This window comes from Thunnus thynnus, chromosome 10, assembly GCF_963924715.1.
Source record: "Thunnus thynnus chromosome 10, fThuThy2.1, whole genome shotgun sequence".
Lineage (NCBI taxonomy): Eukaryota > Metazoa > Chordata > Actinopteri > Scombriformes > Scombridae > Thunnus > Thunnus thynnus.
In genome coordinates, this window is record NC_089526.1 from 9,577,213 (window position 1) to 9,599,764 (window position 22,552).

At 39.0% G+C, this 22,552-nt stretch overlaps 1 protein-coding gene across 3 annotated transcripts; it reads right to left on the reverse strand.

The window, feature by feature from the left end:
* Positions 1-369: 369 nt before the first annotated feature.
* Positions 370-22,490, reverse strand: xrcc1 (X-ray repair complementing defective repair in Chinese hamster cells 1). 3 transcript variants are annotated; one of them, XM_067600847.1, is made up of 18 exons: positions 22,425-22,490; positions 21,987-22,141; positions 21,330-21,422; positions 18,769-18,876; positions 18,500-18,658; positions 18,008-18,085; positions 17,183-17,306; positions 16,828-16,934; positions 16,270-16,432; positions 15,931-16,174; positions 14,972-15,088; positions 8,183-8,264; positions 7,386-7,494; positions 4,134-4,182; positions 2,698-2,834; positions 2,310-2,400; positions 2,094-2,169; positions 370-1,526 (listed from the first exon to the last, which is right to left on the reverse strand). In XM_067600847.1, exons 2-18 carry the CDS (start codon positions 22,035-22,037, stop codon positions 1,419-1,421), a joined length of 1,896 nt encoding a protein of 631 aa, XP_067456948.1. In that variant the 5' UTR covers positions 22,038-22,141; positions 22,425-22,490; the 3' UTR covers positions 370-1,418. The 3 variants fall into 3 exon arrangements, with proteins under 3 accessions (XP_067456948.1, XP_067456947.1, XP_067456946.1); XM_067600846.1 differs by having other exon boundaries at positions 22,333-22,478; XM_067600845.1 differs by having other exon boundaries at positions 21,987-22,478.
* Positions 22,491-22,552: the final 62 nt, after the last annotated feature.

Below are 22,552 nucleotides of genomic sequence, written 5' to 3' on the forward strand. Positions count from 1 at the left end.
TGAATTTACCTCACACAAGAAGTACAATAACACACTTCAATGCTTGGCTACTAATGCATCCTTGCTGAGAATCCAAACCTTTTCATCTTCCCCGCAGCCTCTCTCCCCTGTAACCACTCCTCCTTCCCCTGTCTCTCGTCCACATTCCATCTTTCTAATCCCCTTGACTGAAGAACAGAAGACACAGTGACTCCAGGGTGCAAAACAGGAGAAGTAAATTAGAGAGAGAGAGAGGGCTAGAGATGAAGAAGGAATGAAAAGGATGAGAGTGCCTCTCAAGCTGCAAACAGAGAGTAAGGTATAGGAAGGGATGAGGGCAGCAGAGTACACAGATAGCTTAATGAATAAAAATGAAAGCAACAACATTAATTAAAAATCTATTTTTTTTATTTAGACAAAATAATTAAGAACTGTAAGAAAAAAAGAAAGAGACTTAAACAAACTGCTTTTATACAAGCAAGCAGACAAAACAGACAAAAAGCCCAACATTTCCTCGTGACTTAAATAGGCAATTTGGAAAATTTGAGTTACGCAAAACACTGACATCTGTTTTACGTCCTCTCATTTGTCGAGCCAGTTCATCTCTTGCAGTACTTATTCCACAGACATGAATAAAATCAAATCATAAACTCAGATTTATCAAACTTATACACACAGAAATCCATCACTTTACCACTCACAGCAGTTAATAAAATAAAAAGGAGAAAAAAAAACAAAAACAGTTCCGCCGCATTTGCTTTCATTTCTTGAATTAAGCTGTCCTGATTTTTCAAATTTGGTGGCTGCAGCCTTAAATAACTGGCACCTTTCACCTGACTTTGGGCTGGTCTCATAAAACTCTGCCGCTCCACTTACACAAGTCAGAGTCTTATCAGCACCGCTGGCAGTCAGGACATGGTGATAACTCATTTCCAGACAGAGCCTGAGGTAGCCGAGGTGAGTGGCTGCAAACTGCAGCGCAGGAACTGAGAAATTCAAACAAGTCCTGAATCAGAGAGAGAGTGTGTGTGCTTTGTTCAAAAGGCCAAAGTGGCTGAGCGGCACACTGATGAGGATGTTACTTTGTGGCCAAGCTGAGACTAACAACCTTCAGGTAAAAAGCTAATCATAAATCCAAACCTAATCCTAACAATAACTTTAACACACACCATTTAAATAGACATGTTTCTCTAGCTTGGCCAAAAGGTAGGAACATCTGTAATGAAAGCATCAAGGACTCAAGACATTTCATGAATAGCAAGTCTAAAGTCAACATAATATAGTCGGGTTATTGCTTCTTCTACGTGAAGTGGTGAATCTGAAGGAAAAAAAAAACAAACAAAAAATATGTCTATGGCTTTACCCGTTGCTTCTTCATCAGGATGTCAAGTGTGTCAGTGTGTCTGCACACAACCTTGTGTATAAATACAGTATATTGTTCAGGGGACGACAGAGTAGGGTTGATAGGGAAGCATCTTTTGTCGCTCATTGATTGCGTAAATCCAAGCAGGTTTGACAAAGTTCAGATTGCTGTTCTCCATCAGCGCCTGTGATGGAAATGAGAGTGAAAGCGACAAGAGCAGACAGAGGTCATCAAGTGTTCTTGTTGAGTCACAAATAGACAGGAAAAAGTATGAAGCCTTTCAAAAAACTGAAAGCTCAGATTTTATAACCAAAAATACTAATTCAGTCGCTCACAAGGCCCTTGAATGTCTGCAAACTCATTCTGACCCACAATTTCAAACACTCGAAGGCCACTTGGTCCCAATTCTGCTGCATTTTCACTGTGGGTGCTCAGGTTTTCAAATTGCTTCATTACTTTTATTTGATTATACCTTTCAAAGTGATAGTAAGTACTTACTGATAAAAAGAAAATGACTAAGTCATCCAAGTGCTGGTAGTGTTTGGTGTGACCTGTACAAAGAGTGTTTTTTCTTCTGAAAGATATTTTCAGCTGTACGCTTGGTATATTTGAGAAACACAAGTTTCCTGAAGCCATAACCTTCACAAAATCGACTTCTCTTTATAGCTTGTTGTTAGACATCATTATTTGTCTGTGGCTGCCAAAGAAATGCTGACGCAACAAGAGAGAGAAAGAAAAGACGTCAACTCACGTCTTCAAAGGAATCATGCCACCCTTCGCTGGTCACCACAAACTGCACCTTCTCCGTCATGTAGTCCTCCATCACTCTGGAGCAGAGACAACGGTGTGTTTTACAGAGAATGAATTGCAAAGATTTGCTTTTCATGCTACATCTTTTTTTCACAGTGTATTCCCATGACCGATTAAAGCTGTAGTGTTATTTCTAGGATTGATAAGTCTTTCTCACCCGTTAAAGGCAACGATGTACCGCAACAGTAGGCGCCTCTCATTGTTGGGGAATTTACCATAGAGGAAAAAGTGCTTTCCGGTCAGGAAGTCTGGAAGAAAACGGGAAGAGAAAGAAGAAGAGTGCAATTGATGACTACACAATTTGTAGAGGTAGTAATTATAGGCACTCTTTGATAAAAGGGCAAAGCATCCAAGAAAACAAAGAAAAACAACACACACTTTGAGCATAGTGTGTGTCATTCCTTAAAAGCAGAACACTATCCAATTAGTTTTTGTCACTGTGTGCAAGGTCTGAAATAGAAGGGAGGACATCTGTTCCTGTGACGGGAACAGGAACAGACAAAAGAGACAGGAGGACACACAGATAAGAACAAAGAGAGACGTACCTGGTAGATCAGGGATGGGATGATCCTCTTCAGCTTCAGCGTCTGTGTTTTCATCTGTCGACCCCCCATATGGATCCTCCTCTTTCACCACCTTCCCCTGTGCTGCTGCTTTCTTCTGTCTGCTCTCATTCTCCACCCTATCACAAGTACAGAGAAGGTCTCTTGAATGAATTCATTACATCTTTTATGGGACATTATGTACTCATGTTCATCAGGCCTGGAAGTCTTTTTTAGGGCAAGGCCACTTTGCCCTTTGATAAATACAAATTTGTTGGGGCATCACGGCCAAAATGTAGGGCACCAAGGCCATACATGCCTGCCTCTTAAAAGAAGAAACCTCCCTGCTTGTCTCCTTTTTTTTGGTCTTGTCCTAGTGCTTCTTTGAACAGTGATCAGAGTTACATTGGAACGAAACTAGAGATCTCCTTTCTATGGCGATAATGAACCTTTGTCAAAGGAAGAATTAATTATTGTTGCACTGTTATAAAGCACTATACAGGGCGTCAGCTAAATGCCTCAAATGCAAAAAATGTTTAGTTTTGTTGCTGTTATTATGCAGTAAAGGCTTAATATGACTAATAAGAGTGGAGTAATTAACTAAATCCTCATCAAGTAGAAGTAAGATTAACAAATTAAGATCATACACCAAACAAACAAATCATAGATCATCGTACACTGAGAGGCTTATGCCAATACTCATTAGGAGTTTGTTATTAAATCATCAATGCGACTATGTGAACGTCTCATTTTGCCACAGGCTTCAACATCGTCTTGCTTGAGCATCAAGATAATCTAATTGTTGTTCTTTATTTATCTCACTTGTGACTTAAACTTTTGCAGAATATTCACAAAAGCCTCTCAGTGTGTGATAATCTACTTTTGTTTTTGTATAAGTAAGGTTACTTCTACAGCTTACATTACAAACTACTTTAAACCTGCATTAATTGATTTACTTCACTTGGAGGCAGCGCAACAATCTGTGAACACAACACTGACAAATGATCCCCTTATAAAGCTGAGTGTGTTAGCAAACAGTTTCCTATTTACACAAAAAGGAGACACATTCTCCTTCTAGCTCTGTTTTGCTTTCCACAAACTGTCTCTTTAGCTACTAGATGCTGCACTACGTTCATCAGCTAGTCAATAACTTCAGTCAGTCTGGTGCTGGGCAAGTAGTGTACCATTTTTTTTTTTTACAGCATGAAAGCTGTGAATAAAAACAGTTAAGGGCTGTAAAACCAACAAAAAGAGCTGAAAGATGCTAAAACGCACTGTAGAGCTGAAAGGAATTGCGAGTCCGGTAATTATTCTCTGCAGGACTCAACACTGGACTCACATTACATTACTACTGGAATGACAAGAGAAAGGAGATGGAGTGAATGACCACAGCGATCAATATAACAAACAGCATCATTGACATCATTTGTTCTGTTTACCTCTGAAGCTCGTCTTCTGTGTCTACAGCAGAATCATCATCGTCACCTCCTGTGAAATGAAGTGTTTATTTGTCAATACAGTGAAATGTATCAAGGAAACTGAGAGGTCAGACTTATTTCGACAATAAAAAGGCCTTTCAGGAAGGCCTTTCTCTGAGATTACCATCATTGCACTCTGGCCCTAATCTTAAAACTAATTAAGTGTGATCCTATAATATCAGAGAATTATAGTTTTATCATGTTCTCTACAAAACGCCTTGAATCTTCATTTTTGTTATGCATATTGTAATGAGAAAAATGCCAGGTGAATCTGCATTTCTATGAAACATATCAGCAGTTTAAAGGATGTAACCTCGTTACAAACACTTTTCATTATCATACATCCTGTGCAGTTGTGGGGGGGGAGAGAAGCAGCTCTTATTAAAATGCCGTCTCCCTGTATACGTTAGGTAGGTCAGTGTTTGTTGTGTCTCCTCACTGATGCACTCCGCCACTTTACTCTTGGCCTCACATTAACATAGAAATGAGAATCATGCACAAGTCCCTTCACATTGATTATGTCTTGCCTCCATTCTTCCTTCTCCCTCGTACCGCATCTACAGTATGTTGTTCCTTGTCCTTTTCACGGTGGCATTGTCAGCTCATCCATTTCCAAGTGCTTCATAAAAGGTGATTCCTTTTGTCTAATCCCTGGGCTCTCACATTGTCGCCTTGCCCCTCTCAATTCATTCAGTCCTCTTCAGCTCCAGTGCTACCCTCTCTCCCTGTCCAGTTATTTGACCCAATTGCAATGGATGCAGACACTTCCCATGAGTCATATATATATATATATATATATATATATACACACACACACACACACACAGTTCATCTCCAGCCAACATATTTACTTGGTTTTAATGATCAGGTATACTTAACTTAACTTAATTTAAAGCCATTTGGTTTGTGATTTCTTTCTCTGTGACTGAGAAATGTTCTCCTGTCTCTCCTAATTTACTCTCATTGCATTTTATTTGTGGTTGGTAACCACAGGCTGTATTTAAGTACAGGGGTGCTTTGAGCTAAATGCTAAAATGAGAATGTTACATTGCTGATGTTTAGTAGGTATAATGTTTGTCATGTTTACCATGCTCACCTTCTTAGTTTAGCGCAGTACCATTTGCTAATAAGCACTTAACTCTGGTGGAGCCAGATGAAAAGTGAGGGGTTCACCAAAGGCGTGAGGGTGGGGGGTGGCAACAGAGTGATGAATAGGACAACATTACTAATTGAGATCGTTTTGTGGAAAGCTACATTTTATGTATAAATTATATATTCATTTCCAATGTGCTCCACTGCAGCCCAAGCACTTTTCCCTCCTCCCCCTTTCTACACAGTCTTTTCTGGGTCTGGCTTTTTATTTATTTATTTACAGACTGTACCCTATATTTGGCTATTATTTGTATACCAGCCTTTATTGGAGAATTTACCATACACAACCTAGGATGTCACTCTTAAATTCAACCTCACTTTTAAGTGAAAAAGCACAGAAATAAATAAGAAGCCCTACACGACTTACAAAAGAATGTCTGCAACCTTCTACAACCATGATAATTTAATTTTCTTTGTTTGTTCCTTTCCATTTGCACCGCATCCTCTCCAGCTCAAAGTGCCTCTTTGATCTTAGCTGCTATTCCTCCATTTCCTCTACTTCACCTTTTCAGTGGACTGACTGCCTACTTCTTCCCCTCTCATTTCACCCTGTCTGTCTGCCTGTCTCAGGTGAACTTTGGCTATAAGTTTATTGACCGACACAGTTTAAGACTTTGTAAGGCTGTCACCTTGTAAATCACTTTTTAGAAGAATTATGTGCTTTGTCTCTTACACTCAGAGGCCACTGTATCAGGTGCACCCTCTCATTAATGCAAACATCTAATCTGCCAATCAACTGGCAACAACTCAATGCATAAAAACATGCAGACATGGTCAAGGGGTTCAGATGTTATTGTTCAGACTAAACATCAGAACAGGGAAGACAAATGTGATCTAAGTGACTTTGACCGTGGAATGATTGTTGGTGCCAGACAGGGAGAATCTACCTGGATTTTCACGCACAACAGTCTCCAGAGTTTACAGAGAATGGTGCAAAAAACAAAAAACATCCAGTGACCCAGCAGTTCTGTGGCTGAAAATGACTTGTTAAAGAGGGATTTCAGAGACAAAAGACCAGACTAGTTCAAGCTGACAGAAAGATCACAGTCTCTCAAATAACCACGTGTGGCAACCATGCTATGCAGCTTAACCCCGTGTCTAGAGAGCAGGTGTCAGACGTGTGTTTCACACACACATCACACGCAACAGATAGGCTCTGATTGTAATCTATGCAGCTGTGCGTATCGGCTCCGTGCAGGCTCGTGTCTCAGCCGGATCTCACAGGTCTAACCGCAACCTCAAGTGTTCATTTATTCTTCAAGTCGATTTTACACACGTCACTACAGTCATGTGTATTGGGCTCTGAGTGCTTCCACCACGTGGGTGACCTACGCTCAACACTGCACTTGAATGCCTCCAGTGTAGACACACAGAGGGAGCAGTCGCTGCTGCTGCTGCTGCTGCTGCTCTGCTGACATGCTGCTCATGCAATGTTTGCTGTCTAGACGTTGGGTAAGACTCTTGCACTTACTAGGCCCCTTATTACCAACTGAGCATTGTCTAAACGCCACAGCCTGTATGAACACTGTTGCTGACAATGTGCATACCTTTATGCTCACAGTCTACCCATCTTTCACTGGCTACTTCCGCACTATGTCACAAAGTACACATTGTCAGAAATTTGTTCCACGAACATGACAATGAGTTCAGTGTATTCCAGCGGCCTCCACAGTCACCAGCTCTTAAACTAAAAGAGCACTTTTGGGATGAAGTGGAATGGGAGATTCACAGCATGAATGTGCAGCTGACAAATCTGCAGCTACTGCATAATGCTATCACGTCAACATGGACCAGAATATCTAAGAAATGTTTCCAACACCTTGTTGAATCCATGCAATGATGAATTCAGGCTATTATGGAGGGCAATCCAGATTTGAAAGGTGTATTTAATAAAGTGGCTACTTAGTGCATCTCAACAAAAGTTTGTTTAGTACACAAATAAATAAAGAAAAGTCCCGGTCACGCAGTATTTTTGGCTGAATATTAAACTGAGCTTCAGGTAACGTTCAGTTAATCGTTTTCCATAGTGAAACTTTCTATTAAACTACATTTGATGCAAACCTGGTTCATCTACATCAGTGGAGCCGGCATACTCATCATCTTCATTCCTCTTTTCTGGTGTCTTTTTGGGGGTGACTTTTTGGGGTTGTCTCTCCTGTTTCTGTGGAGTCTGCAAGAACAGTAATCACAGCACGGACAGAGTGATCAAAGCTAATTGACTTACAAACTGGAAAAAGGATTTTTCATTTGATAATTTTATAAGCTCAGTTAAAGTCAAACTATGCAGGATTGTATATGTATAGACTCCTACAAAAATAATCCCTCTCAATCAGCACTTATGACCCACTAGAAGTGTGTGGCAGTGTATATATCTACAGAGACTCTGCCCTCTGCCTGTATTTTCTTATTATTTTGCTGTGTTCGGGAACGTTTCTAGGTGTCAACCTTTTGGCAGTGAGCGTGTATCACACAGCTAATAACAGCATTCAGGGTGTGAGGTCGGGACTCGTAGTGTCATGACCAGGTTATATCGCTGTCTTTGTCTCTCTCCTCTGCTCTCTGTTTGTGCCTGTTTGACCGAGGACAGGGTTGACCTCCACACACACACACACACACACACGCCGAGCAGAGAGGCCACAGCGGACAAGATGAAGTGTGCGCTTCGCAGAGGGCTGTGTGTGGGTGTGGGTGTGTTTATTTGTGCTTCAGAACGCAACCACCAACGCTGCTCTCTCTCTCTCTCTCTCTCTCTCTCTGGTGTCGTTTAGCCGGGGAGGAGGGGCCAACTTTGACTGTTCTGTTTACAAAGACAAACAAACAAATCCTGCATAGTATGCCTTTAAAAAAAACAAATTTACCTTTGTGTACATTTCCTCCTCACTCTGGTCGTCCTCCTCCATTTCGCTCTCTGAGCTTGACTCTGCTCCATCCATCAAATACCTGGAGGAAGACAAAAAAGGGGTGAACAAAAGTGTCAGGATGATTAAAAACTGGAGGGAAAAGAACGCCTGCACATTATATCTTGCTCCTGTGAGAGAAAATTGAATAATAGGTTATCATTTGATATATTTCTTGTATATATATCATACATGTAACAGATAGTGTTTTGAGTTCAGTTTAGTGTTAGTTTCTCTGTGCTGTGTCTATTCTAAACTTAGTTCTTTGCTGTGTCAGATGAGGCAGTTGAGTGTTTAACAGTTAGTTTATTCTGTTGTGCTTTTATCTGGGCCAATGATAAGATAAACCATAGTTATGTAGATGTTTATACGTTCATCTGATAAGCTTTTAGAGGATAGTGTGGTTTATTGTTAATTTAATATGGTAGTAAGGTTATTTTGTGATGATACTTGGTGCATGCTTGAGTGCTGTCATATATAGTTGTGAAGACAGACTGTTCCTACGTTAGTTGAACTTTTGACTTGTGTTTCTATCTGAGGGTTATTTGCTGACTTGTAAGGTTAGTGAACAGCTGTTTTCAATTCTGTACAAGTAGTATTTAAGGGACTGGCTAAGTGCCAACTTTTCAGACAAAGAAAAGATAGCTAGGTGGTATGTATCTTTGTCTCCAGGAATACGATGCATCATACTTGTGATTGTATTATTTGATTACATTATTTCATAACCTGACAATGCTCTCTTTGTGTGTTTATTGAGTGATCAGTGATTTTCCATTACACTCCCAATCAGCTTTACATATGTAATGTTTCAAACTACAGTGGACCTTTGTCAGAGAATAGTGGAACGAAAACAAGGTTCAGAGGGAAGGTAATATTTTTCACCAATATCCTGACATTTAATATCCTGATGTTTAAAACATTACCACTGATTGTATATTAAATACTTTGAAGCTTGCATGCTGGGAGACAAGTCTAATCTACTGCAGGGTGGAGAAAAAAAATAACAAAACCAACCATATTCCTCAACAGTTTGGCAAAAAAAAAAAAAAAATAGGGACACTTAAAGCATGACATGTCAAAAGTGTTTATAGCTGTTCTGAACAACCTCACTCGAAGGCAGAGTGAAAAGCCAGCCAAAAATGAAATGGGCAAGATACGATAATCATTTAAATGTGGGGATAATGGTGCACACTTTCAGACAATCAGTCCTGGAAGGCAATCATACTGTTGCACTCAAAGACTGACAGAATAAGTTATGTTAATAATGAAAAACAATAAAACCATGTGTACTTCCTCTCCTCCATACACCTGGCTAATCACTGCATTAAGTGGGTTTGAATATCAGATTGTTGGTTTCAGAAATTTGCAGAAATCGTTAGATTCAGTTCCCTCTAATTCTGAAGTTGGAGAGGTGTTTGCAAGCCCTTTGGTTGAAGTCTACCGTAAAACTTGGTTTTTAAAGCACCACTAAGTGATCTATCTATTCTGTAAAAAAAAAAAAACAGATATCAGGAAATCATATAAGTTGATCAAGGCTGAAAATATTTTCCAAGCTTAGTATACATTTTAATCAACATACATCTGCTTCATAGTGCTTCATAAGGGATTCACTATTCACCGCCATCTTTCACAACTAGTCGACCTTCCTTTTAGGCTAAATACATATCCCTCCTCTTTGACTGGTGAAAGAAAACTCTAAACCCAAACATGACTCCTAATGTAACCTACCCAACTCAAAATTTATATGTCTTTCCTACAACATCTGTTTAGTAGATCATGTCTAGTTGGGCTCATATTTGAGACAACTGAAGCAATGAAAGAAAAAAGAAATTTCCAGAGAACTTTTAAGTGAGTGTCAGTAAAGTCCAGTGTACTGGTCATTTTAGAGAGCAAGACATTGCAAATTAATGCTTCATGTCTTCAAATCTATGCTTTTAGTAACTCTATTAACTAAAAAAGCACTCATGTACAGTATAAGATCCAATACCTCTGTCAAGGCTACACAATCCCTCCAATTTGATATTTTAATAATAAAAACTTTTGGTAATTCTTAATTTGCATCTAGACACAGACCTGCATCAAAACAGAGTGATAGATAATTGTGACTTAAGTAGATGCAATATTTAATGAGAAAATAAGAAAACCCACACCAAAAACCAATCACTTCTTCTTCGTCAAAGGAACATCAAGCGATGACTTGATTAGACAATCAAATAAAAATCAGTGAAAGGAAGAACAGAAGAAGCAGAAAAAAAACCCATAAAAGATGAAGGGACTATGCGGTTAGAAAAGAGACCGTGACTGAATCAGTAATGTTCGTTGCAAAGGTTAAGAGAGTGTGGGGAGAGATAAAAAGCTAAATGTCCCTATAAATTCCAGAGAGAATACATAACAGTGGTGATAATCATACAGGAAATGGATCACACATGCGGAAGTAACAAGGTTCAATGAAAATGTGACATTTCTCCCCACCCTCTCCATATATTCCTTCATCTCACTATAAAGTCACCTGGACATAAGTGCAGAGAGTTGAAATACCAAATACCAGTAATCATTTCCGCTGACACTGTGGCGAGACATTTTACTGACATATGCTTACTTGTTTCATTAAACTCAGTGCCCAGGAAATTGGAAAATGAAAAGGCCACGGTGGTTAAGGGGAGTATTACAGAATCTATTGCTTTTAAGTGCCCTTTCCTCAAAAGCAGACCTACAAGTTCAATCTACTCTGCTTTAGAGTTTACTGGAGACACATTTGATTTGTTTGAGCGGGTAAAATCAAATAGCACAAAGACATTGTTTTAACAGTGTTGACAAAATAATCAATGTAAGTGATGAAAATCTACTGTTCTAGTATTTATGACTGAAGCAGATATTTTATGGCATTTTTTTCATGTTGAAGCCTCTAAACTAGAAGTCACACATACTTAAAATGCTACTTTTATTATCTGTTGATGGTTTGTTTTAGGTTTTTTTGTCTTTTCTTCCTCCTCCCAGGTTTCTGTTAGTTGCGCTTCACTTCTAGATCAGATAAACCTGTTGGGATTTTGTGTGAAATCAGTATAATCATGTCTGCTTTTACTTCAATGTACAGATGATAATGTAAAGTCTTTCAACACAACATAAATGTTGTATGTTAACTACTGTAGGCCACAACTAATTATCATTTGTCATTGTTGATTTATCTATTGACTTTTTTTGGATTCATCTAAAAATGTCAAAAATATTGACAAACATCTATCACACATTCCCACAGTGACATCTTCAAATTGATTTTTACTGTCTGGCCTTTAGTTCTATTCAAAAATTAATTAATTTGCAAAGCAAACAAAATCACTTTCATTTGGAAATATTGCCTAAATTATTGATTCTCAAAACAGACAATATTGAAAATCAACTGATCATTTCAGCTCTTATCTTCACTGTGATAGATCAACTATCTGCTGCATAATTAAACCAGACTATAAATACAGACCTGGAAATGTGTGTGATGTATTCCCTTTAAGTTTGTAGATAGAAAAAACACTGAAGAAAAAAAAAAAAATAGAGTGATGCCAACTATGGTGTATGTATACACATTTAGTTATAAGCACCTATGAGACCTTTTTAATTGTTCATTAATGTACAGTATTTGTCAACAATTAAAACTTCTCCTATGAACATATTTTATATGATTACAACTGCATTTTACTATATTGTCATTCATCATTGTGTATACACCAGCCTACACTTGAGGAGTTATACAGAAATAGTTGACAAATAAATTAATAAATATTTATATCTGCCAAAAACTACATTATAGTGTGTTATAAACCATATTTGAAATGTTTTAAATAGGTAGTCGCATGTTATCAGTTTGGGAATATTACACCAGCTGCTTACTGCCAATCATTGCTGATCAAATCAAAGTATTGTGTTTTTTTTTTTTAGATGTTCTGTTTACTACTGATGATGATGTCAGCCCTTAAAACACTTTAGGCGTAGTACACCTACAGACTAAAACTTGCAAGTTTTATGTGCTATAGATTCTTTACTATGTGATTGTGCTGATATTTCAGCTCCAACACTGAGACTCTTTCCCGAGTCCCTGTGGGATGCTGAAACAGAGACTGTGTTTTAATGAGAAATGTGTTTACTTATTCAGGTCTATTGTGATGGGACGTTGTAGAGCTGCTTGAGTGGTTTCTGCTCTCCTCTCTTTCTGTCTGTCTCTGGATCCTCACTGATTGGGTAATGACTACGGAGAAAGCATTTCTGGGGTGCTTGGCTAATGTCACAGTCTCATGAATATATACACAACTACACAGTACACGCTTGAATGGCGTTAGTGAAGCTGTGCATTTGTCTCCAAATGCTCGGTGACAAAGTGTGTGTGTGTGTGTGTGCGTGATGGAGCAACAGTTTGAGAGAGTGAGTGTGTGTGTGTGTGTATTTGTTTGGGCACTTGTCATCATCAAAGTAAGTGGTCCTTTTAATTACCCATAGCAGATGCAGCTTTTAAATAAAGGGTACATCATCAAAGCTGCACACTCCACGCACCGCACAATAGCGGTGCCGGGCAGGGGAATGGATTATTCTGACAACAAGAGAGGGGGGGGAGCAGAGGGGGAGGATAGGGATGAGGGATCCTCTGCGCAATCAGATATTGACTGAGAAAGGCGAGCGTGAGGGAGAATGACGACACAGGCCGTAGTGAACTTCTGCACTCCTTGAGACTCTGAAAGAAAGGACCTGATTATATAAGATCATAGTGTAATGTGCCATTGTCCTTAAGCTGTATTTATTTAAAAAGCTTTACAAGCCTCATATGCACACTGTGGCTGTCCACAGTAATCCCATCAAAACATAAATCTGACTGCTTTCATTTCTGGTTTTGAAGACTAATGTGAGTAAAAATTGATTTCTGTGCCCTCGGTCTCATCACCAGATGTGTCCTGCTGGAACTGGATGACAATTATCTCTTTTAAATGACAGTCACATCAAAAAAGGAAAGAACACTAATGACATATTTGTGACATCCGTATCTATACTTGTAACTCAAATAGGGCTGGAACCTAAAGATTATTTTCATAATCGATATAGATGATATCTAGATTATTGACATCAGCACAGGCCAATGTCAGGTCCATGCACTTCATTCTGAAAATGAGGAGTCGTTTTCAAAGCTGATGTCATGTTTTTAGACTGCTTGTTTTGTCCTGTAAAAGTCACGTTGGCAATGTGATTGTTTTGGGCCAATTAATAAGTCAAAATTGAACTTAATCACATTTCTCCTTTATCATGACTTTTTAAGAATAAGGAAATAAAACCAGTTTAACTTCTAGTGCAGGACAACAGAGGAAAAACTTCACAGTAAGGATCACACTATCTGCCACTGAAGCCCAGCTAAATACTTTACATTAGAACCGGGACTAACGATTATTTTAATTATGGATTAATCTGTTGAATATTTTCTTGATTGACTGATTAGTCATTTGGTCTATAAAATGTCAGAAAATGGTGAAAAATGTCAATAATCATTTCCTGAAATGTCATCTTTTGCCCCAACCAACGGTAAAAATATTCAGTTTACATTATTATATTCAGTTTCGGGGGTGAGCCTTCCTCAAGGGCCAGCAACCATCATCATCGTTCATGCAGATACGCTATCATTCAACTACAAGATACACCGCTGAAGCCGCCTGTTAGAGAACTGTGAACACTCTCCTTCCTCGATGTCATTACTTTCCAAATCACAGCGGTGAGAAGAAACAACGATGTTTAAAACTCCCTCTTGTTTGCTTGGTGTTTATATCACGTGAGCGTTGCAGCTCTAGCCCAGTCCTGCTTAAACAAAGTCATTATGGAACATTTTTGCAACATTTGTGTGAAAAACCAAGAGCCTTTACTTTTTGCCAGTTGAGGCCAGCATTTTTTCTGACTCTATGTTTGCTAAAGAACAATATAAACTGATTCATTTCATTACAGTCAAAACATTTACTTATAATGTCAAATCTACCACAAAACCAGTTCTTCAAACTATTTAAATTGTCTGAATTCAACAGAAGCCTGAAACTAACAAGTTCAGTAACACTGGAGCATGGGAGCCTGCTCCTAAATTGATTCATCTTCATGCCAGACACAATTATTACGGAAGCGACACAAATGAAGGAATTCCTTAAATGATAAAGCAAAGCCTCATACAGTATAAGACAAGTACAATATTAATCCAATTAATTAGGACCTTTCCTTCGCCCGAGATGAGTATCCTGCTCTACATTATTCAATAGACGCAGATTCATGTGGAGCGATGACAGAAGACCTTGATGTTGCGAAAGCTCCCCCTGTAATGAGGCATATAATTAGACAGCTGCTGGAGCTGTCTGGGCTGAATTTGTGATCACAGCAGGCATCAGCTGCTCAAGGTTACAATGTTCTGCGTAGCAAGTGGGCATCACTGCTGTGAGGGGTGTATTTTTGGGAGGTTTCAATCAGAGTGAGTGCTGTGCACAGATTGCGCTGTGTAGAGGTACAGACGTGGCTTAAGAGAAGTTATTAATCAGATATGGATTCATACACTGGACCTACGCTCCACACTGAAACCAGGCTGTCATCCTGCGGAAGTGTCCTTTAACAATGCCAACCAAGCAGCCTGCAGGCCTTCCTACAGGTATAAATCCTATACAAGCATCTATACAGTTTCAATTTGCTATTGCTGCTGTAAAACCATCTCTTTTCACTTGTTTGTTTTATATTCCAGCCCTCTCTTACCGCTTGTAGGAGATCTTCTGTTTCCTCTTATGGCAGTCCATCACCCATTCCTTCCGTACGATGATGCCCCCTGCTGATTTCACCTGGCTGTACTTGGGGGTGTTAGCGAAGGCACAGCTGGAGATTAATGGGCCAAAAGACACATGCGCACACACACACACACACACACACACACACACATAAACACACACACACACACGGCACATATGGTTACATCACTAAAGAGACGCTAACAAGGACATAATTCTGCTCTGATAGTAGAGATCAAGATGCAATCAAACTAAATTAGTGCTAACAGGGGCTGTTACACAATCCTGTAATCTGCTTCAAAGATAAAAATGAACTACGAATAAAAATCTCTGCTGGAAGGACATCTCTAGAACAACTATGAGAATCATTTTAAAAGCATTTTTTGCTCTTCATATTAATGTAAGTGATTCGGTTATTTATCAAAACTATTTCCTACGCTCATTGTGATATTTATTTTGTCCATAACATGCAGCTGTCTTAAGTGAAAGTAACTGAAAAAGTGTATATTGGTGCAGTAGGGTCAGAGGTCAAGCAACTTAAAATATCTTTATACCTCAGAAATGAACAGGATTTTATCTTTATGTTTTTTATTTCTACTGAAAATTATTTTCCCTGAAGAGACCTGTAAACAATCTGCTTCATCCACTACATAAAGTTGCCTTTCTACTAATCTCTCTTTAATCTTATAGTCTGCCTACATCCTGCAGTTTCACCATTTATTGATCTTTTGGCTTATCTGCAGCTCTTTTGCATTTGCATCCCATTTATCTCTTCTTGAGTAAACAGTGTGCCCTTGCAGCAACAAACTTGTGATGTGGTGGGAATGAAAAATCTGATCTTGTTGAGGTTGATGTATTTTTCTGTGAAAACTATGCAAACCCAAAAGAAAAGCATTAAAGGAGGTTGGAGGGGGGGGGGACACGGCTTACATAAGGTGTGTTGAGTCGGGTGTCCAGTCAGGCCGGTATTTGGCTCCCATGTCCAGAGCCTTTTCCCTGAGCTCCCCTCTGAAGGGGTTTTGGAAGCCGCTGAGGACAAACACCACCCCCTCCATCATCCGGTTGAATGGAACTTGCTGTGCACTCTGGGATTTGGATTTCTGTTGTTTGGGTTTGGGCTCAGGTTTGGACTGACTCTCCCTCTTCTTGTCAGCGGACTTCTGTGCTGGTGAGGCTGGCGAGATCAAACGGAAAGTCAAAGAAGTTTTCAGTTAAGGAATCATCTGTAAGCCGAGATTCAGACAGTAAGAGTGAGTTTGTGGGTGTCACCTTTTGAGGTGCTGGGGCTGGGAGTGCTCGCTGGATTGGGTTTGGGTTTGGGTGTCACAGCTTTGCCCTCAGGTGAACCAGCTGGGCTTGTTTTCTTCAAGGGAGGAGGGCCGGAGGCAGACTGCCGCTCTTTGCTGAACTCAAATTTCCTCTTTGCTGGTCGCTATGAGGAAACAATTAAAGTAAGCGAGTAAAAATATGCACAATGGGCGCCTGTATATTTAGAATAGATGCATTGGAGGAGATACTGTTGGATGAAAAGTGGCACAAACAGTCCACACTTTCATTTAATGCTAGGAGAAAGTCATCAAAAAAAAAATTACATTTAATAAACCTCCCTCGAGCACAGACAAAGTGTGGAAGACAAGTTTTTCCATTTGTAAAATAAACCTCAAACTTTTGCAGACTTGGTGTTGTAGTTAAAACTCTCAATAACTATAAATCACATGCTGCAACAAGCTGCCAGCGTGTCACCTTCTATAAGTTTCTCTCAGCCTTCCTGTTGTCTGAATAAAGCAAAAAACATTAAGTGAGGAAAATGATGGTGATGTTTAGTACCTGTGGTGAGTCAGAGCTGGGGGAGGAAGCTTGACCTGACGTGTGGGAGCTGCCACCAGCCTGCAGGGCAGCAGCAGCGTAACTCAACTTGTCACTCTGAGGAGACACTAAAGAGAGAAAAGTGCAGCGTGGTGATGAGTGGACACAGGAGATTTATTCCTACAAAGTAGCATAATCATAAAGAATGTCTTTGAAATCACCTCGTCTTGTCTCCTGGCACACTTAAGAAGCTTTAAATATAAATCCAATAAGTGGTCTGGTGGTTTTATTATTATTCACAGTTATTACCACTTTATTATTATAAGGACTTGGAAGAATTTAAGTGGGCTTCAGCAGCTGGTAAATTTAAATTCACCTTTGAGTGAAGAACTGGACTTTGTTGCATTGTCCCGATTGAAGAAAAGACTGCCAGGTTGTAGGCTGGACCCGGATGAAGCAGATTCATCCTTCAACCTGAACTGCCCCAGCTTTGTCAGTTTCTGACAAGGGAGAAGGAGGACAAGTTTAGTGCTGATAAAAAAGATACACTGGAGAGATCTGTCTCTTTATTAAAGATTAGAGTTTTCAACAAGATGAATGATTTCATAAGTTGTTAAAAAAATGTGTGGAGTTTAAGAGTAGATTAAGGTTTCAGACACCCTATAGTGACATGCCGGGCCAGGTCTCAGCACTGGATGTTAACCAAAGCTTTCATGAAAGTAAATCATATAAATACTACATAAGTTCACATCAAAATGTAGCATCATGTTTAATCTTCTACTATTATGCTCACACTTTTTATTATGCTTGCTGGTGGTCTGTCTGGTTTCTCCAACTGGTTTGTTCTGTAAGTGGTAGGAGCATCTGGGTATCGAACCTCAAAGACAGTGTTTGCACCTGAACAAAATGTGTCGTAACACCTTTAAAGTGTCAAGTCGGCACCTAATGTTTGGTCAGATCTGTAGTCTAATTTACATATTTTTTGATCAGGCAGTTTCTAAATTAAAATCATAACTCTGCCAGTTTTAGACTATTTAGGCAGAATTCCTGTATGGCTTCTTTTGTCCAGACAACAATTAACACTGAGGATTTTGGGGGGGGGGTTTTTATAGAAAAATATGTTTTATTTCTCAAAGTAAGGTATAGTATCAGTGTTAACAATATCCTTATGGTCACTTGAACAAGACAGTGCATTACTTACTGGGGAAGCTGTTGGAGGAGGATCGTTTTTGTCAGGCGGTGAATGGAACTTGACAAAGGCCAGTCCGTATGCTATATTCTATTAAGTACACAAAAAAATTCATCTCATACTTCATTTCACAAGCAGCAATGGAGATGTGCTTATTAGTGCACTGTTTATGTTCTTATCACAGAATTTACCATAAATTCAGTAGTTAATGGAACTACAAAACATGAACAGTGTTTGCTCTACAGGTACAACTATGCAGCTTGAGTACACATAGTTTGTACAGCAACCGTTTGAACTGTATGTAAAGTGCTAATTTGCAACAGTGCTGTGATTTATAAAGATCTCAATTTTAAATACATATATTGTACTTGCTGGTAATTCTGTTGATTAGGAGTTAGATGGATTCATGATTTACACAAAGCTGAATTAAGTTTTTATTTTAATGGGCACAGTTCTTTACTAAATGCAGATACAACTACAATTCCTGGGTGATCAGGTCCTTACTTTGCTGTATGGCTGGCTGCATACAATTTTCACTCTGTCCCACTTCTCCTGTGCCGTGCTCTTCTGCAGCTGGTTGGGCCCAAAGAAACGCACCCGGTTCATGTTGGTGCCGTTACGGCTCTCCGTGGGGGACATAAAGGAAGACGTAACCAACAGAACCTAAAACAAAGAGGGAGAGATTGAAGAATTAGTCGAAAAATATGGAGTAATGAACAAATTAAGATGACTATGAAGTGAGATATTTTCATTGGTTTGGTTTGCAAAAATACCTCATAGTCCTGGTCTTTGACAGCTGAAGAGTTCCCGACTAACACCTCAATGAAAGCTGAGCCTTCATTTCCAATATCGATGCTGTACACCTGCTCCTCCTTCTCGAACTGAGAGAAAAAGTACAACAGTTAAAATAGCTTACACAACGTATGAAAAAGATTTAACAGAGTAGCTGCAAGAAGTGACAGTATCCAACTAGTAGTCCCTCTTTTGAACATGTTTGTGCAAAGGAAATACAAGAGCAAAGAACAACTGTTCCTAAATGATAGTACATTGTAATACACAATATAATGCTCATGCAGTTTTAAAGCTGAACACCTGGGGCAGAGAAGGCACAGTTACTCTTCATTATATGAACGACCAGCAAACAACTAGCAGCACCAGCAAGCAGAGGTCTAATATCTCAAATGTAACCAAATATAATGTAGATGAGCATAGTATGTTCTTGTCTCCTAGGAGCTAAAAGCCTCACAGCAGCCTTTTGAATAAGCTAGAAGCAGGAAACTGACTAAGCTATATCTTATCTCCAAATAATAAAGACAACCGCAACTGTATTCAAAATCAGCTGTGTTCAAAAAGAGGAAATAAAATTACAGCCAAAACCAAATCAAAGCGGAGGAAGGTCTGTGCAGTAAGATAATGCAGACAAGGGGGTTCCCAAAAGGATAAAAATATATCTACAAAGGAGAAGTGGGAAGCAACTTACGTAAATGCCAACGTTTGTAATTACGTTACATTACCACACAAATGCGCTATGAGTGCAACTGGCTTCACACAAATAACAGAAAAACATGACTGCACAACCATTACCACTTTGCTATCAAAAGGCAGGTTAGAGTCTAACACAGTGGTAGGCAAATAGCGGCCCGCAGACCCAAATTGGGCCCTCCAACTAAAAAATATTTAATGACAGCTGATGTTTTCCCTTTTATAGATTAAAATCTTTTACATGACTCTTCAGAAATCTACAACAGATAACAATGTAAACACAAGGCTCATGTAAATCCCAATACATATGACCTGTTGACCTCTTATAAATTTACAAGATGAATAACACATGTACATAACATGGCCTCTCTGAACAGAACAGATTTGTGTCAATAACAGTATTTTCCTTCCACCATGAAATAAGCAGGCCACTGTGAGGAAAAGCAATTAATAATAATCAATTACATTTCTAGTCTCATGTATGTTCATGTTTATGTATGTGACATTTTTTTGCCAAATCAGTATCAACATAAGATGTTGTCCCTCTGTTTGCTGTCACTTACTAAAGGAAATTATGACATCTGTCCTCAGAAATAACCCTAAAACTGTTCTTAAAATTAATGTTATTCTTGAATTAATTAATATAAACAAATGAACAAAACATATTAGGCAGTGTTTTCACTGTGCCTGTAAAACGTCGGCCCCCAATAAATAGTGAACAACCTCTTGTTTTATATTCTGTCAATCAGCCATTACTAGCCATCTTACTTTGAATACATAAAAAAATTGGGTAAATACCACTTAATAAGTGAACAAAAATCCCTGTTAAGAGTGCGGGGAATGAGCAGAATACTTGGGGCGACAAAGAAGAAGCTAAGATGAATGAATGAATGAAAGAAAACATTATGTTGTAAGCACCTAAAATCTGAGAGACACCAGCATTTCCCATACATAGGCTCTACTTAGGCAATCAAACAGAATAGGTTTGCAATCAAAAATAGATTTGAGAGTAAAACTATCAACACTGCAATCAAAAAATGTTTTATTGCAAGTAAAATACATTTGTGATTAAAATGCAAATCAAAAACTTTTGTTTGCAAATCCAGATGTTTTGTTTAGACCCTGGTCCCTCTGGTGGAAACGCAGGTTGAGGAACTGAGTTCATCAAAAGGTTCTTAGTCCCTGGGGAAAGTTCCTGCAGTCGAAACGCAGCTACAGCGGGACTCCCTTTTATTGCTAAACTGTCAGAACACCTAACCAGAGTCTTCAAGTCTCAAGGAGTCAGCATTTATCACCATCCATTAACATCTCTATTGGTACTCTAAAGACAGAACCCTCCTGAGAGGAAGACTGGAGTGGTATATGACATCATCATGACATCACATGTGACAGCTGTGGGGAACACTACATCAGTGAAACAGCAAAGGACCCTGAACAAGAGGCTGAATCAACACCAGAAACAGACATCAGCTGTCTGAACAAACTCGATCCACTGATGAAGGCCAAAAGATGTGGGTGAAAGCTCTAAAAATGTTCCCAATAAGAGAACTTTGAGTGTTTAATTATTTGTATTTTCCCACAAAGAACTCTGTAACTTTGTTTTTCATAAACCTTTATTTGACTAGTTTATTACTGAACCCACCCATCACACGCCGCGCCACCCACTACCACAAGTAAATTCTCAACCTGTGGGAAACACTATTTGATTAGGCTTAGCTGGATCACTGGGTTTTCAGGAAACTCAAAAGCTTGATTAAATGCAATCAAATAAACTAAATAACACCCAAACAACACTTTGTGTAACCACTGAAACCTATGATTTGTGTGAGTATGAGGGAAAAAAAAAACATACCTGTAAAATTACTGATGTCTGCTTCTCCCCGGATCTTGCTGCTTTCCACTTTCTGTAGGTGTCAGAGCTCAGCAGGTTGTCTGCTTTGTGAGTCTGTTTGACATTACAACAAACAAAAGTGAGTGAACACTAAAAAAAATCACTTGGTTAAAATCTTACCCAGTTTGGGTCAATATAGCACCAACACAATACTGGGTTAGTGTTACCCAGAAAGCCACTCAAGACAGGGGGTTGTTTTGACACAGTTTTGATGTTATTTTTTATTTTACTGTTGGGTTATTTACACAAACTAAAGCTCTACTCTACTCTTTTAAACGTAAATTGCACTGTTAATTATTGATTGTCAATCATTTGTGTATCATTTTAATGTCATATGCACATTGTTTAGTACAAGAAACAATACATTTGTGACAGTTTTAGCTTAAGCTTTGTGTGTTGAACACTTAGTCAAAATAACAGATCGGTTAAGTTAACCTAATGTTATAGTGCTATATTGACCCAGACTGGGTAGAAAAAATGGACCCAGTGATTTTAAGTGTGTGTAAGGAAGGCTCACATTTCAAAAAATAGCTTGAATCAGACCAAAAGGACACAAGGATAGCACGTATTTCTGCATATTATGTCTACAATGTCAATACAAGTGACAAATGAACTTACAGTGTCCTCGGTGGTGCAAGACACAACGTGCTTGAGTTTGATTTCTGGCATGTTGTTGTGGACTCCTGACTGGTTTAACACTGGTGTATCAGCTTATGTGAAGTCAAATAAAACAACCAACTGCTTGGCTTTCCGCAAAGCGTTATCGTAACGACCTAGCACGACAAAACTGTTAAATACTTTCAATGGCAGTGACTGTAGCAAAAAAATTACTTTGTTGCAAGTCAACGTCCGACAAACTGCTGGCTAACGTGATAGCATGCTAGCAAACAATAGGCAGAGTGAACAAAGGGCTGTTACGCATAAATCTTTCACACAGTTATGTACTTGACACATAGCCGCTTACTTTGGGATTATAGCAAACACCAGAAAGTACATATCAATGCTTTTACAGTAATTTTAAGTTAAATGTACGTGGATGCGAACTCATTTTCCCACCAAAAGCCTGATGTATGTATCGTCCTGTGACGCAACTTCCACATGACGTCAGTTCCTATAATATAAGAGCTGCTTCTTCTTCGTTTTCTTCTTCTTCTACTTCGTTTTCTTCTTCTTCTTCTTCTGCG